We start from the raw sequence: 16,983 nt of genomic DNA on the forward strand, positions 1-16,983 counted from the left end.
ATATTAAATGAGCCGTACGTGACTAAAAGTGAGTTTCTTAAACTTAACTTTAAATGTACCTACTGACCATTATCATCTTTAGGGTTGTGCTGAGTTGAAATTGATAGAAATGCTACCCTTCTTTCTTCCCACTTATAGTTCAGCTGCTGCTGCTGTTGTTTTCTTCTACTTTCATTCTGTTAATTTTTGGATAAAATAACTCCTTATTTTGCATGTTGAGTTTTAACGTACGTTCTCCACTTGATAGAGGCTTTAATTTTGAGGGAAAAGTCCTTGGCTGATTGCGTTAGTTTAGCGGTTCTAGAATAAGATGTTTGCGGGGTGGGGTGGCAGAATCCTGTCATTGATCCTCTCTTTGTAACTGTGCCCTTTTAGCTGGAACCGATTACCTGTGTAGTGCTTCTGGCCCTGTGCAGACTGAATCACAAGGAAGAAACTTTACATAAAACATTTATACTAAATGTTTGGTATGCTGGCAACATAAATCAACAACAATATCCATTATAAATTCACCCCTTTATCAGTATTATCTTGATAGAACTGATCCCAATGTGTGGGAATTTGAACGCTGCTTCAATACATCTAGCCCTGGGTAATTAATTATTCAGGGCACAGAGAACCTGGCCCCTGTGCTGTAGAGTAATTCTTCCTGGTCAGCGTTAACTCCACTGGCAATAATAAATAGAAAAAGTCTCTAGTGATGCCAGTATTTTATAGTGATTAATCATCTTTCCCCCCTTCGCCTCCCCCTTAGTTTTCTTTAACTAGGATTTTTCAGCAATAAATCTTTAACAATACAGGTAGGAATTGTTCTGTAATTAAATTTTGCCCTGCTTAATTTCTTACCTTTTGTGTACAATTAAAAAAAGTGTTACATTTTAAGGGGCTCTGATCAAAATTCAAACCAAGAAAAATCCTTCTATAGAATACCGAGAGATTCTCTATGAAAGATTAAGCTCTTGATTTTGAATATTAGATAGAGCACATATTCATAAAAATTGTTCATCAGCACCAGTTGGGGTGTCAAATATTCTGAAGTTTTGAATTGCTTCACTTTCTTGCATACAGGTTGTCTGTATTAGGAAAAGTCTGACATATACATATGTTCCCAAACTGAGAGAATAATTACTTATTTCTTAACTTTCAAATAATTGATGTGAGCTCTGTAGGAAAGGGAGATTTTTCGTCCTTTTGTGGTACACAGAGTGCACTTGCAGAAATGGCAGGTAAATGCCTGACCGAGAACACCCATGTATTTTCAAATAATGCCCTATAGAGCTGACCAGCCATCATGTATATTCTGGGAGACAGGGACAGATGTGACATATCTGTTGTGACACACTTCTGTACCACCAGTCTGTGGCTCGAGGTGACTCCTGTCCCTCCTCTGATGCTTTCCCTTGCTGCAGGACAACACAACGACGCACGGATGAACCTTGCCATTGCTCTCACTGCTGCCAGGTATGGGGCTGCCACGGCCAATTACATGGAGGTCATGAGCTTGCTCAAGGAGACAGACCCCGAGACAAGGAAAGAGCGCGTGAGCGGTGCGCGGTGCAAGGATGTGCTCACAGGTATGCGAAGGCTCAGGCAGGGAGGGATTTCTTAGCATCGTGCCTTGTCTATATAAAGACTGAACGATAATTTTTCTGTCACTTCTCTTTTATTGAAGCGAGATTTCAGAGTCCTATTAATTATATTCCTTATTGTCAGCAATGACTGGTTTCACGTGAAAATTTTCCCTTGTAGGACCTGGCAATTTTTCTTCTTTGTGTTAAACAATAATGATGATCATGATCATAATAAATGCCCACAAAATTCCCACCGCTATGAATGCATTCTGTTTTCTTTACAAAAACATGTGATTAAGAAAATTCACTCATGTGCCAAGTTTCAAAGTATCATTTAGGTGACATAAGCAGTGCGTTTACCTGTCGTTAAAGTCAATCACTTTAACTTTGGTGAGATTTTCATGCCCGTCCAGTTCTACGGCCGTGTGGGCGAAGTTTCAAAATTACATCATTTCCTTCAAAACCAGCACTGTGAAATATATCATCTCACAGCAACACTGCTCACACATTTGAGTTTTAAGGAGAAAGCGGCTAATTTACTCACTTTCTTCCTATTTGGCACTTTAATGCCGGGCATTTTGCAAACTAGAATGAGAGCTGAAATGCAAAAGTGGCATGTTTTTCTTCCTGCGGTTTGGCCTTGGTTTCAATAAATTTACTCACATGCGAACCTTTTGTGTGGCTTCTCAATGACTCTGGTTGCCCGTGTCACTTAGTGTGGCATACAGTATGATCCACCATAGGTTAAGTTAAGAGATGAATTAATAATCCAAAGCGTCAGTGAGCAGAGAAACAAACGGGGTGTGTGATTGACGCTGCTTTCTTTCACAGGGGAGGAATTTGATGTAAGAGCCAAGTGTGTTATCAATGCCACGGGACCTTTCACAGACACTGTGCGCAAAATGGATGATAAGGATGCCGCAGCTATCTGCCAGCCCAGTGCTGGCGTCCACATCGTGATGCCTGGTTATTACAGGTACCTGTGTTCCCACTTGGCCATCGTCATCAGAGAACGAGGGATGCAAGAAATGGTCTACATTTATTCTTGTAGCACACCTTTCTTACTAATAGATGGTCTAGCTCACTGTTCAAAATGAGAAAAAATGAGTAAAAAAAAAAAACAAACTCTTCCAAAGCACAGAATACAAACCAGGCTTGTGTATTTCTTAGCTTTTATGGCAATACTCCTTTCTATGAGTTAGTGATTTGGGATCTATTTTTGTACTGTTTTCAGTGTACTGATCGTCAAAGGCTAAGCCTTACTATTTTTGAATTTAAATTTTCATTAAAACCCTAAAAATAATTTTGCAAAAATGTCCATAAAGGACATTTTCATTAAGACACTAAAAAGTTAATTTTATAAAATACCCAGATTTGCTTATGAAGAATCTGAAAATGAGGACCACTCAAGTATTCTTGTTTATAACTTTTGAAATGTGTTTTGAAAAATACTATAGCAAGTAAAAATCGGTTATTATTTCTGATTTATCAAATTAACAAAGATAATCACAGGTAGAGAAATAGATAAAGATAGAGGTGAAATAAGAACAGCTATTAATTGAAAATCATTTAAAAGTTAGGTGATGGGCACATGAAAATGAGATTTTTGTGTGTGTTTGAATTTTTAATTTTTTTTATTTTTAATAAATTAGAAAAGAAACATTTATGTGATCCTAACTAAGAAATTGATAATTATTACCCCTCATGTACATTTCAAGACACCTGGGGAAAAATTCGCGTGTCTATGCTGAGTATGGAACATTTTTATTTCTACATGTGGTAAATCTAATAGGCAAACTAGTACATAATTCTGTGAAATAATGATTTATGCTCAAGGTATTCATTAAGACATTATTTGTAGTTGAGAAATATTACAAACCACTTCAGTTTCTAACCTTAGGAGAATGGATAAGTAAATTATGGTGTACCTGCACAAGGGAGTATTATATGTTCATTAAAAATTATAATTATAAATAACATTAGTGTCCTAAGAAAACGCTAGTGATACAATGTTAGTTTAGAATGGAGGATACAAGATTGTATGTGTAACACGATCTAAGCATTATATAAGTACATAGAAAAGAGATTAAAAGAAATATGTTAAATACCAGTGGTGATTATCTCTAGGTGATTTAATTATGGGCAAAAAGGTAATTTCTAGGTAATGTGTTTAGGATGAGAGCTATCTCTTCCATATTTTAATAACTTTCCATAAAAGATATATACATTTTTCACGTTTGATAAAACAGATGTACAGATCCATGATATTTCATTTAATATCTGCATTCTTCTAGAATGCTATCCTGCTATGTAATAGATGATACTGCCTTATTAATTATCAGTTCTCCAGTAACTAAGTCTTCTTGAAGAGAGGCCAAGATATACCTAATTGTACCAAACACACTTCTAATGAGAAAGATATTACACTTCTACCAAGAGGAATATTAATGAAATTTCTTATCCACCAGCTTCCAAAGTTTCTTTGTCATTTTCTAAATGTCTACGTGTAATTGGTTGACAGTCATTAGTATTTTCACTTAGGACTGGAGAAACCAAGGTGCTTCCAGTCTCAATAATAAAAACTTATGCAGTGGTGCTTAATAGAGTTTTAAAAACTGCTAACAGAAGTTTAGTTCAAATGAAGAGGAGAGAAGTAAATATATGTACATGTTGCAAATGTTTCTTGTATATAGAGAAGCTTTCAAAAATAGTTCCAGACCCAATTATATACATTTATTTTGTGTTGGGTAAAAATATGCAAGGCCAGCTAGTTTGTAAGTTTTTTGGAGTTGTTTTTTTTAACGTTTCATAGAGTACAGATGTAATACCTAAACTATAGACACACACATCACCATAATCCTTATATTTGTTTAGGTCTTACTAGATTCAACATATTTTCCTGTACATTCTGTTTCGTATTTTCTTCACTATTGTCGCATGATGTCAGAGGACACTTACTAGTATTCTGTATTATTCCCTGTGTTATTTCTGCCACTTAATAATGACGTTGTTTGGGACAAGCCATTTTATTCTGCAAACCTTAGTTTGCCTATCATTAAAATGGGAAGGCATTCTGCTGTTTCCAGTACATAGACAAAGACAGTATGAAGAGTAACTTCAGGTGATACCTTGGTAAAGAACTTCCTGGTTTGTTCATTGCTTTACCTCTTGCTAACTCTGTGACTTTGGGAAGCTGCTCATTTCAGCGTCTGGTTCCTTATCTCACGATAGTACCTATATGTATACATTTTGACAATGATTCTTTATTTACTTTTTATCTGTTTTCTTGACTTCTATATCCCTAGCTCCTGGTATATTACCTGGTGCATAATAATGACCAGTAAATATTTTTTGAATGAATCCTACTAACTTTTTTGTGATAACTTGCCCAAATTGAGATTGTTGCTTTTTTTAATTAAAATTTTAATATAGTACTTATAAGGGAATTTTAAATATATAGAGATTAAAATATAAAAACAAAATGTGATTCTTCATTTTACTGCCAAGATAACCCCTGTAGACAAAAATAAACAAAAATAATCACTATAGAAAAATAGAAAGACATAAAATGAAAAGTGAAAGCCTCCCTCTTCTCTTCATGCCCCCAACTTCAGTTTTTGATCACACTTCCTTCTGATTCCTTCCATAAAATTTTGTGTTTATATTTGCACAAATGTATATCCTTTTAAGTTTTTTTCATGAAGGAAGTCGTGCTACACATATGTCCTGTACTATGCTTTATAATATGCTAATAACAGAGCAGATAGGTGGTTTTTAAGAAATATAAATATATGTCACCTGCATGTATAATAGTATTTTCAAAACAGAATACCTTTCTTAATCCTAAAAATTAGGCATTAGCTTCGGGCCCCTGCCCATAAGTCATGCAAGTGTTAGTCACAGCTGGGTCTATTTCAGTCTAAGATGCAGTAAGTGATCTCATTCTACTTTGGGAGAAATTAATATCTCCATCTTTAGCACCTTGAACTACAACCACTACACATCCTGTGGGAAACCTTAGAGGAGTGGTCTGGCAGCCCAGTTCCTGTTCAGGCTCTGTTTCAGATGAGTCCCTTGGTTTGAGATTACGGCCTGGGTTAAGCGTTTGGTCCCTCTTTCAGCACTGACCTTGAGCAGCTGTATCGCTGGCATCCCAGAGGGATGTTTTACTTTCCATATCAAGTCATTCTCTTGGGTGGGTTGGGGTCAGGAGATCTCAGCCTGAAATGGTTCTCTGGATTTCTCAATCTCATTCAACACTTATAACTCAAGGGTTCTACTAGGTCCTCAGAGATGAGTCAGACCTTCCGGTGCTGCCCTATAAACCAGCTGATAATAACTTAAGGCCTAGCATTTCAAGTAGAACCTGATCAGTCTGGCAATGCAATGAGTTCAGGAGCCACTGATTTATTGACTTTAGGTGGCTAAACGGAGAGTGAGGACCAGGTATGCAGTGTATCCTGCAGGGCTATTTTCAGGGTATCTTTATGGAATTTATTAAGCTTGTTATGACCCTAACATTCCGCACGTGGAATTATCTTGTGCCATGGTAGCAGCTTTCTCTCTCTCTCTCTTTCTCTTATTCTGGATTGTTTTAATTTCATAAAACAACACACAGAAATCATTTACTTTTGAAGGCACTAAGCACATTAAGAAGGCATTAAGAGCAAATCTGGAATTTTCATCAGAGTTGTGGGTAGATGCTCTTACAAAAGCAGCAACAATACACCAAATGACTGAAATACATGAAAATAATCATCTCCTCCTTTTAGCCTACAGATGCTTTTTATTGCTGACGAAAGGTCAATTTTTTTTCTATAACGTGTGTGCATACTGCTAGCTCCAACACTGATTGCTAAGTAGTTAACAATAAATTGATTTCAGTTTAAGTAAGGGTACTTCGGGACGGCAATGGTCTGCATGAGAAAAATGTTCACTAGATCTAATCCTAGACACACACGTAAATTAGCAGCCAGCTTTTCCTGCTGATGTCAAGTGAATTATACATACTGAGAAAAGACCTATGCCTCACCGCATTGTATATACCATCACTATAGTTGATAGCCATTTTCAAACTTTTGTGCCACCTTGCAGAATTAATCATTTGTAAGAAAACAAACCTTTCCCTAAGGGTGAGTTATGAATTAGGTAATTTAGAACCGATGAGAGGTATTTCCAAGTGGATTCTTAAATTTTTATACCATTCATTAATAGCTTTGGCTTCCCTCTGTGCTTGTTAATTTTATGTTTGACACATATGTCTTCACTTAAGCAGTTGATTCTCTACAGGTTCCAGTTATGTGTGTGTTGGTAACCATCACATTCACCCTTTAAACTGCTTTTTATTGCACTGAAAGATTTTGAAGGATTCAGTAGTTGTGCTTTTCTAACAGCATTTCATGTCTCAGTTGCTGAATATTATAATTTTATGCTGATGTTGATCAAGTTCATTGAGTTAGACACATAATATGATATCCGGTCCATAAAATGATGATATATAAAATATACTAACATGGAATTTGTTCCTTAAATATTAGAATTTGGAATTTATCCTTTTGTTTCAATATAGCACTGTTTACCAAATTAAAAGTTTGAACTCATGAGTTAATTTCTAATCACAAATTGACTTATTTAATCTAAGGGCATATCAACCCAGGATCAAATTCGGTGCTTACAAAACATATTTTAACTAGTTTCTTTTAAGATCTTTAGAGAGTTTTATGGCAAATACAAAGAAAAAAAATATAGGCATACAGAGACTGGAAATACTCGATATTTGTAGTTTTCAATGTATTTTTAAAAAGTAAAATTATTTCCTGTAAGTAACCCTGAGTGAAGATGAGATCTTAGCTGAAGGTTTAAATGATTGACACACTTCTGTGGTGCTTTTTACATGTGCTAAGTAGAATAACTGAGGCCTACTGTCTCCTGTGTCTCATGTAGGCTACAGATAGTGATCTCTTTCTGCAAGGCTGCGTGGACATGGCAGGCATTTCATGGGGCTGATGGGTCTTTGCAAAGAAATATTAGTACTCTTTATGGTTTAAATGAAGAAGATACATGAGCTAAGCTGACTGTAGGTTTCTTTTTCATAAAAAAGCCAGTTTTGTTTTGCTCTTAAACAGTATTTAGACTCTCATCCTTACACATCTGAATCTGAGTTTCATTTTTTGTTTTTAATTTTAAGGGAATGATAAGCATAAATAGTTGACCGTATGTCCCTTAAAATATGTGAGTTTAAGAGGGATTTCTTGAAACCAAATAGAATTATATTTCCTATTCAAGAAATGTTATTAATAGAAGCTAAAAATATATTCACAGAAAATACCTTTAACATTGGCTCCTTATGAGAGGTCAGTCAAATTGAGACAGCTGTCTGAAGACCAGTAGCATTCAGCTGTCTGAAAGGGACACTTGCAGTTTCCTTCTACTGCTTTCGCAGGACCTCCACAATTTTAGAATGGTTCATGGATACATTAAAACAAGAGTTTCTAATGATTTAATAATATAGCTGAGCAGATTTTGTTAACGTTTATTGACACTTGCCTGTTCTTTCAAGTGTGTTTCACAATTTGGTCTTAGACTACTAAGTAGGTATTAGAAAAATTCTTGATTAATATTTTTGAAGGTTTTACGTAGTCTGTCAGAAGAGGCGTCCCTGAACCTTGATTTAGCAGCATTGTACACCAGCATCTTCTGCCTAGTTAAAGATTTTCATTGCTAAGATATTACTCGACTTTTTGACCTTATATCCCAGTACACTGTTATTTAGGTAGTAGTAGAAAACTGAGCCCTTTTCTCATGGATGCGCTTCCTGAGATTTCTGTAAAATTGAAATAAAGTAAGAAATCTCGTATTTGGTGAGTGGTACAAACTTATTCAGGCACAGCGGAGTAAAGAACTTTTTGATTACATTTTAGTTTCTAGAAAGTTAGACCCTTCACTTTTCTCACGTACTTCTGAGACCTTAAACTGAAAGACGTGCCAGATGTCAAATGTCCCAGGAAAATACTTTTCATAGACTTGAAAAAAGGTTGAAGAGCTATCCTTCATTGACCATCATGAAAGAAATTATAGACATTTATCCTGCTGACATTATCTGATGTGAATGGTCCAAGGGATATAAAAACCCAAACAACTGGAAATTGAAGTCCACTTACTTAATTTAGCTTGCATTACTGAGTGGGGGGGCCTGAGTTCTGCTGTGGAATATTATTATTATCACACTTGCCCCATTCCTTTTGTGTTACCAGAATTATTTTTTCCTTTAGGAATTTCTAGATTAGGGTAGTGGCAATAAAAGTAACAGTTCATGTGTTTCTTGTTTGTTTATATGAGAATTAGGGAACAAAATAGTTTTTAGAATGCAGATTAAGAGCAAACTTCGGCTAATTTCAGAAATATATGACCCTTCTTTTTATCCCAGCCCAGAGAGCATGGGACTCCTTGACCCAGCGACCAGTGATGGGCGAGTTATTTTCTTCTTACCCTGGCAAAAGATGACTATCGCTGGCACTACCGACACTCCAACTGACGTCACACACCATCCTATTCCTTCCGAAGAAGACATCAACTTCATTTTGAATGAAGTGCGTAACTACTTGAGTTGTGACGTTGAAGGTAACTTACGAAGTTTACCCTCCCACTTTTGTATCTCCCAAACCATTCCAGCTCTCACTGGGTAATTGCCATGTGTCCAGTCTGACTCATCTTCACACCTGGCCGCCTCTAACTCTTATGTGCTGACCACTTCTTCTAGAAGGTTTATGAGGGCCAAATTATAACACAATAGGAAGAAGGTGCCTTTTTTCCCTTTACTTTCCACATCCACATGAAACACATACCGTCCTTTTCTGGTCCTTTCTAATGGCAAGATTGGAGTGCTATTACGGGAGCTCTAAACACCCTTGCTCTTCCAGAAGAGTATGAAATGTTTGCATCACTATTTAATTTCTAGAGCTTGGGAAGATCTGATTTACAGATCTAGGATATCCATAGGAAATAATTAATCAGAGAAATGAGAGGATAGAGGTTTATGTATTCTAAGAAATTTAGTAAGCTAAATTTAGTTATTATGTGGAAACTGGAGTATTAACAGTGGATTTAGCTAAGAAGAATAAGTATACTTGTTTTAATTGAAAAAGCCAAAGTTTACTTCTTTCCAGTGCTAACCTGAGCATGGTTTCTTTTAACCTGGATATCATAGTACCTTCTTTTTTTTTTTTTTTTTTGCCATACGCGGGCCTCTCACTGTTGTGGCCTCTCCCGTTGCGGAGCACAGGCTCCGTACGCGCAGGCTCAGTGGCCGTGGCTCACGGGCCCAGCCGCTCCGCAGCATGTGGGATCTTCCCGGACCGGGGCACGAACCCGTGTCCCCTGCATTGGCAGGCGGACTCTCAACCACTGCGCCACCAGGGAAGCCCCATAGTACCTTCTTTTAACTTGGATGCCATAGCATTTTCTCCAGTGGACATAGATGGTATAATGTATTTTTTTTTTATCCGTGCTAGTTTCAGAAGTTTCCCAACATTATTTCCTATCTCAGTTAATAGCCTCATCATCCGACTAGTTGCCCAGCCTAGAAATGGCATGCTTATCTTTGCTGATCCTTCTCTTTCCACATCCAGTTCAACTCCCATCAATGCTCACTCTGAAGTATCCTGTAAATCCCCTCTCACTTTCATTACTCTGGGTCACACCTGTGTCACTTTTCACTTAGAGTTGCATTGGCCCCCTAACTTGCTTCCATATGTTAGGTCTCTGTCCCCACCCAGTCTGGTCCTTCCACCAGAACTCTCTAAAACACAGTTCTGATCATCACTTCCCTGCACAAAAATATCCCTTTGATAACTCATCATTAACTTCAGGAAAAATTTTAAACTATCTCATATGGAACCTAAGGCTTTCCACAACTTGTCTTTGCAGGTTTATATTCAACTACTCCACTTATGTGCATTCAATAGTTTAATCATATTACATTTCTTACTATTTCCAAATCAGGTCATGCACTTTTAAACCTTCATGCCTTGTTTACTTAGGTTGAAGTCTTGCTCTGGGATGTCTTTTCCCCCAACTTCTCATTTTGGCAAAATACTATTTATACTTCAGAAGCCAGATATCTTTCGTAGTCCCCTAGAATGCTGGTCTAGTATATCACAACATTATACAATAGGTAATAGTCTAAGATATAGTCTTACTTGGAGCTCCTTACAGGTAAGGATTCTTTATTCAGTTACAAAGCTTGTTATATATCTGGTATGCCACTCATGATTGTTTTAAATCAAAATGAATTAGTAATAGGTGCTTTCAGCGTTTTTGATGCTGGTAGCAATTTGAAAATCTTTCTATATTAAGGTAGAAAGTTTAAGATTTTTGAAAATAGTCTTCGTCTGTTTATATCAGGAATCTCCTATAATGTTGGCTTCACTGGAGGACATGCAAAGACACAATTTTTGTCTTAAGGTGACTCAGTAGCATCTGAGTCCTTTTTCCCTAAAGAATTTTTTTCATTATGTGATCACACATTTACAAACAAACAAACTGCTTTAAAAACTGATTTAGGGGATTCTCCTAGTTTAATTGATTGATCCATACTGTATAGTTTTAGTTTCTTCTAATTTCAAATAATGGGTGTAATTTCGTTTTGAGTAGATTCTCTTTGGATAGCTGTAATAATAGTATAAATGTATTAAATGCAACTGAAATCTGTGTGGCTAAACTTATACTCTTTCACACACACGCAACACTCAAACATAGCTGTTTAAGAAATAGTCATGCCCTGTTTAATATCCATGCTTAAGTACTCAAAATGCATTTCAATTTTCAGCTTTTTTTCCCACCTTTTGCAAAGTAGGAGGAGCTTCATCTGGGTATGATTTGTATTGATTATTGTTAATGAATCTTGCTTCATTTCACATTTACCTGGGTATGATATTTGTTAAAAGTGGGTTTATATAGGGCCATAAGAACAGGAAGTTTAGATTGTTAGAGCAAGAAATAAAATTAATTCAAGAGCAGAGAGCTATAGTTGACAGTTTCCAAATTCTTAAAGTTCAAATGCCCTAACGAGAAATCTAACTGCTTATACGGGATGTGCTGGGAACAGGTGTAGGTTCCAAAAGGCTGCTGTGTCCATATCGTGGGTGGGGATTTCCATCAGTGAAATGAGCCTTGGACTGGAACAGAGACTGAGCCTGTACCCATCACTTTTATTCTGCTTATTAATAGGTAGGAGACTTGGTAATACCTGCTGGGACCTACTCGGTCTATAGAGGTCTTTTCGGTTAACATACCTTTTGGTAGTCAGGTTAATTGGTGAAACTAACAAAGAGTTTTTGTCAGTTTTGATTTTTGGTAAAAGTGGATTGAAATTAATATGTGAACACTGTAAATCAGGCTTTTCCTCTGGTGCTCTCGGGACTCTTGAGATTACAAATTCTCCAGGTAGCAAATATCCAGGGTAAAAGCAGAAGTGACAGCTCTTTCATGTACTTCATTTATTTCCCTGTGCTCACCCTCTATCACACCTTTCTTACTTATCAACTTATCCTTTGAATCAGCAATGATTCTTTATGGTTTCTTTCCATTCTTATTTCTACTGGACTGAAGGCCTCAGAGTATATGAGGAATCACCCTCAGTCTTGGTAGAGTGCTAGTTAGCTAGAGTATGTCTATATCTAAAGTAAAGACATTCAAATTTGTATTTTTTCCAAGGAATTTAAGTGAAACCCAATACTCTCTCCTATACTGATGAAATGTGAAAGAGAAACTCGGCCTCAGGCACCATTCAGTTTTTTTGACTACATGCTGTTGCTTCACATATTTTAATCTTTCCATTTGTCTGCAGTGGGTTATGCATGCTTTATTTTTTAAAACTCTACTGTCATTGAGCACTTTTTATGCTACACACTCTGCTAAGCATATTGCTTATATTATCTCTGATTCCTCGTAACAACCTTGTTAGTTTTATTTTGTAATTCCCATTTTGTAGATGAAGAAACTGAGGCCCAGTGACTTTGTTTCCTTCCCATAGCTCATTCATGTTGGAGCCATGATATTGAATGCAGGTCAGTCTAGCTTTGTGCTTCTAAATATTATGCGGTATTCCAATTGGTAGTCCCGGGTTTGTCGCGTGATGTGATATTATATCCACTAGGGAGTGGATTAAGCCTCTCAGTTCATTTCATGGAAGCTGCCAGACACCTTCAAAATGATAGTGACCTTTGCTCTCGACTGGCCTTATTTGGATTTGAATGTTAAAGTAGAGAAGGTTTCATTTCTCATAACCAATCCCTTGGGCCAAGCAGTCTTCGCTACAGATTTAAAAAATAAAAAATTTGTGTAGATCCTAGAGGAAATACTTTTGAAATGGTTTGTATTCACCAGGGTTGAAACAATCATTTTAAAAGGATTTATTAAGTGGATGAATAAGTAAAATTCTGACAACAGTTTCTGAGCCTCCCCAAATGGCTATATTCTTGAGAAGAAAAAAAGTGTCAAATCTTAACACTCCATGCTGTTCGCAGCGGCTGCCACACTTCTGCGAAATGCATCGGAACAATTCTGAAAAGCATTTTGCCTGTTGGGAATGAGACCATGTCTTCTTTTACGATTTAGAAAGCTTTCCATTCACAGGCTGAATTTTCTAGATTACTTGTTTGTTCTCTTCTGAAACGGGTAATTGATAGTTGTGCAGTGTGTATTGGGTTAGGAAGAAAAATGATCTTTTGAAAAATGTATCATTAAGTCCGCTGTGTAGAGGTTAATCAGGACGCAGTGGCGAAACTAAGCTGTGACTTAAAGGGATTGAGGAAGACAGAAGATTTGCAGAGTGCTTTATCCATGTAGTTTTTCTGGAGTGCTTCTCTAAGCAGCTTCTCTAGTTGTACACAGGTTTTCACATATGCAATTAGTAGTGTTTATAGATTGCCTGCTATTCAATTAACAACGGAGCTGGCCATATCAACTCACTGCAGACCTGCCTTTTCACTGCCAGAGATTGTACCAGGGTTATCAACTTACACAGGCTTGGATGTCTTCCAGCTGTTTAATTATAGTGTCACGCGCTTTGCTTTTTCTAGTTTCATTAGTTTATAAATGTAATATGGTATCTTATTTCTGTGATTAACACTTCATTTCTGCAGGTTAAACATGCTGGTAGAGAAGGTATTGATTTCTGACACTGTTTCCCCTGTGTTCACGTAGATATTTTCACATGCTTTTCATTGATTTTTTTGAAAGTGGCAAACAGGAGAAAGAGCACCCCAAAATGTATGGCTAAATAACTGATGGGAAGCAAAAGTGCACATTTAGCTTTTAATTGTTACTTCCTGCGGGCTCCATTTTCTATTAACTTAAAACCAACACTTGTCTTGCCAAGTTTTTAAGAATAAAAATATTAATTATCATTGGAAACAATTACACAGCACTTAGTCTTTTCAACCAGCTGTGGAAAATGTCTGTTCAACTTTACTATTTATATTTTATTCTTTATATATTTTATACACTAAAACCTGAGTGAATTATTTATCAGGGTAGTAATAAAAATAATTCTTAAACATGATGGTAGAAGGACTATTTTATTTCCTTACTATCCTTCTGAAAATATCGACAAGTACTTTTATACATTCTGGCGTACTCATGGGATTTTTAACATCTGGGCAGCTGGCACTTAAAAATCAGAGTGGCATGGATTTATATACACTACCAAATGTAAAATAGATAGCTAGTGGGAAGCAGCTGCATAGCACAGGGAGATCAGCTCAGAGCTTTGTGACCCCCTAGAGGGGTGGGATAGGGAGGGTGGGAGGGAGACACAAGAGGGAGGGGATATGGACATATATGTATACATATAGCTGATTCACTTTGTTATACAGCAGAAACTAACACAACATTGTAAAACAATTATACTCCAATACAGATGTTAAACAAAAAAAGATCAACTGGGTGAGCCACTCTCATAAGTGGTGTTTAATGAGAATTTTTCTCAATTTTAATAGTAGTGTTGTTTCCTGTCATCTTGTTTTATTAAAGTGTTCAGTTGTTTTAAAAGAGGATATCCAATTGTTTAAATATATAGTCATTAGAAACCTTAAGTCTAGCATGTTGACTCAGAGGCCAAAATATTATTGCTTTTGATTTTGTAATGTCAGCTCTTGTTTGATATAAAAAGTTCAGAGAATGTTTTAATATGCCATTTCATATTTATTGATCACAATACATGACTCCTACTTGATACAGTATTTGAGGTACTGAGAAATACTAGAATCGATACTGCCGAAGACTTTCAGCATGGTGAGGAAGATGCAACAGTAATGCCATCTTGTTTAGCTATCCTGATGGTACGAGGACCAGGAAAATCAAGATGAATCTTTGAGCTCTGAAGCATAAAATCCTTGAGTTGAGTTATTTTCTTCACGTGTTATACCATGGAGAGTTAAAGTAGGTGATGTTCACTGTCTACTCTTGGCTACAACCTAAATGATAGAACCGACTTCTGGGTGAGAACTTGAGGGTAGGAGTACCTAATTTAGTACAAATATTTTCATTTCTTTGAATTGATGAGATTAGTATGAGAGGAGGATACTTTGAAATGGTAAACATGGAACATGTTACGACAATAAAGTATTTTGAGGTGGGGCGTCTCATACTATTACAGCAGATTATATTCTCACAGTCAAATTTCACTGAAAGGATGCTCCATTGTAGACATGGGCAAGGTGGCCATGGGGGAAATACCCAGCTTGATGATCAACCAGGACAAGTCTGAGATCTACCACTTGGTGGTTTTACTCTAGAACTGCCTTATGCAATATTATAGCCTGTACGTGTGCATATCCTGTGGCTATTTAAATTTAGTTAAAATGAAATAAAATTTGGAATTCAGTTTCTCAGTTGCATGGACCACATTTCAAGTGCTTAATAGCCTCATGCAGCCAGTGGCTAGTGAATCAGACAGTTTAGATACAGAGCATTTCCATCACTGCAGAAAAGTCTATGGAACAGTGCTGCTTTACAGAAGCTAGAGATATTTACATAGACATGTAGAGAAGCACTCAATTTATTAGTCATTGAATTTGTATTTTTTGTTTTTTTGTTATTATAAAATAAATAATGTATTATCATGTAAAAGAAGATCTCCAGATATAAGAAGCCTCAGGAGGTGATTAATTTAGTGATTGAGCGATGTCTTTAGTGAAGGGCCCTTATTTCTCTTCACTCCACCACCCCCCAGGTAGGCTTCATGCTATGGTTGTTTCCCCCATGGTTACAATATGGCTGCAGCAGTTCCTGGCAATTTTGGAAGGTTCTCTATGCTATCTGTCCACTGCTTTTGAATCTCTTTCTAAAGAGAATTTGAATAAGAGTTTAACAGCGCACAGGGTTTCCACTGTGTGTGAGTAAGTAATAAAGAGAGAAACCTGTTTAGTTTGTTGCTGTCTTTTCTATAAGAGGTTAGAATTCATGTTTCATGTGTTTAGCTATGCTGTGCCTTGTGGGTCTAGGTTATACCCATAGCCCTGACTGGTCATTACTTAATTTGGATGGTAGAGAGGTAAAAAGTGCTTTTATTCTTCAGCAGCAAATGGCATTTTGAATAATCCATAAAAATCATTAAATCTCAAGGTTGGGAGAAAACTGATAGATGATAGATCACCTGATCCAACCACACTTTAGTCTAATAACATAAAAATGCTGCAGGCTATAAAGCCTGATTCATACTTGAAATATGATTTAAAATTTGATTATCCTTAAATGAATCTTTTTAAATAAATATAATCCCAACATTCATCTGATATAATTCTCAGGCTAAAAAGCTGAATGCTAAGATATCAAGCAAAATAAATTAAGGTTCCTGACATGTTATGAACTCTTCCTGTTAGTGTTTTCTTTTCTTGTTTTGAGTATCAATTTCAAAAGTAAGGATTAAAAATGGTATCAGTATACAGAATGTTTTATTTAATTTTCCTCCATGAATGAAAAACTCAAGTGTTTTAGTTTGGTCTTTTCGTTTCAGACAGTATAGTTTCATAGATGTATTTTTCTGCCTGTTATACCAGAAAAGGTAAAGCATTTGCCACAAAGGTTATTTGCATGTGCTTTAAATTTAGAAAGTCTAGTTTTCCACAGAATAATTTTAAGATCAGTCAGAAGGCTGTAAGAACTGAAACCAAATTCCTGATCAGCGTGGCTACCTAAGGAATTTCAGAGAACACACTCTGCAGACTTTGCAGTGACCACAATGACGTTCTAAGTGGTTGGCTAAGTTTTATTTTTGACTCTGAGGGCAATTTGAACTCTAATGGAAAATAGTGGTAATTTCCTAGTAAAGCTTTTTGTAAAGATTAAAATATTGCATGATTTATGTTGAGGTTTTACAAGACTTTTGTGGAATTGTGTGGAGCAAGAATTA

At 36.4% G+C, this 16,983-nt stretch overlaps 1 protein-coding gene across 2 annotated transcripts in view; it reads left to right on the forward strand.

Annotated features, from left to right (window-relative positions):
• The window catches only part of GPD2 (glycerol-3-phosphate dehydrogenase 2), a 98,531-nt gene that overhangs the window by 62,519 nt on the left and 19,029 nt on the right, over positions 1–16,983 (forward strand). For both annotated transcript variants that reach the window (XM_065880234.1, XM_065880235.1), the window contains exons 6-8: positions 1,410–1,574; positions 2,403–2,547; positions 8,998–9,191. In XM_065880234.1, coding sequence (XP_065736306.1) covers positions 1,410–1,574; positions 2,403–2,547; positions 8,998–9,191 — 504 coding nt within the window. The remainder of the gene's footprint in view (positions 1–1,409; positions 1,575–2,402; positions 2,548–8,997; positions 9,192–16,983) is intronic.

This window comes from Phocoena phocoena, chromosome 7 (genome assembly GCF_963924675.1).
Source record: "Phocoena phocoena chromosome 7, mPhoPho1.1, whole genome shotgun sequence".
NCBI lineage: Eukaryota > Metazoa > Chordata > Mammalia > Artiodactyla > Phocoenidae > Phocoena > Phocoena phocoena.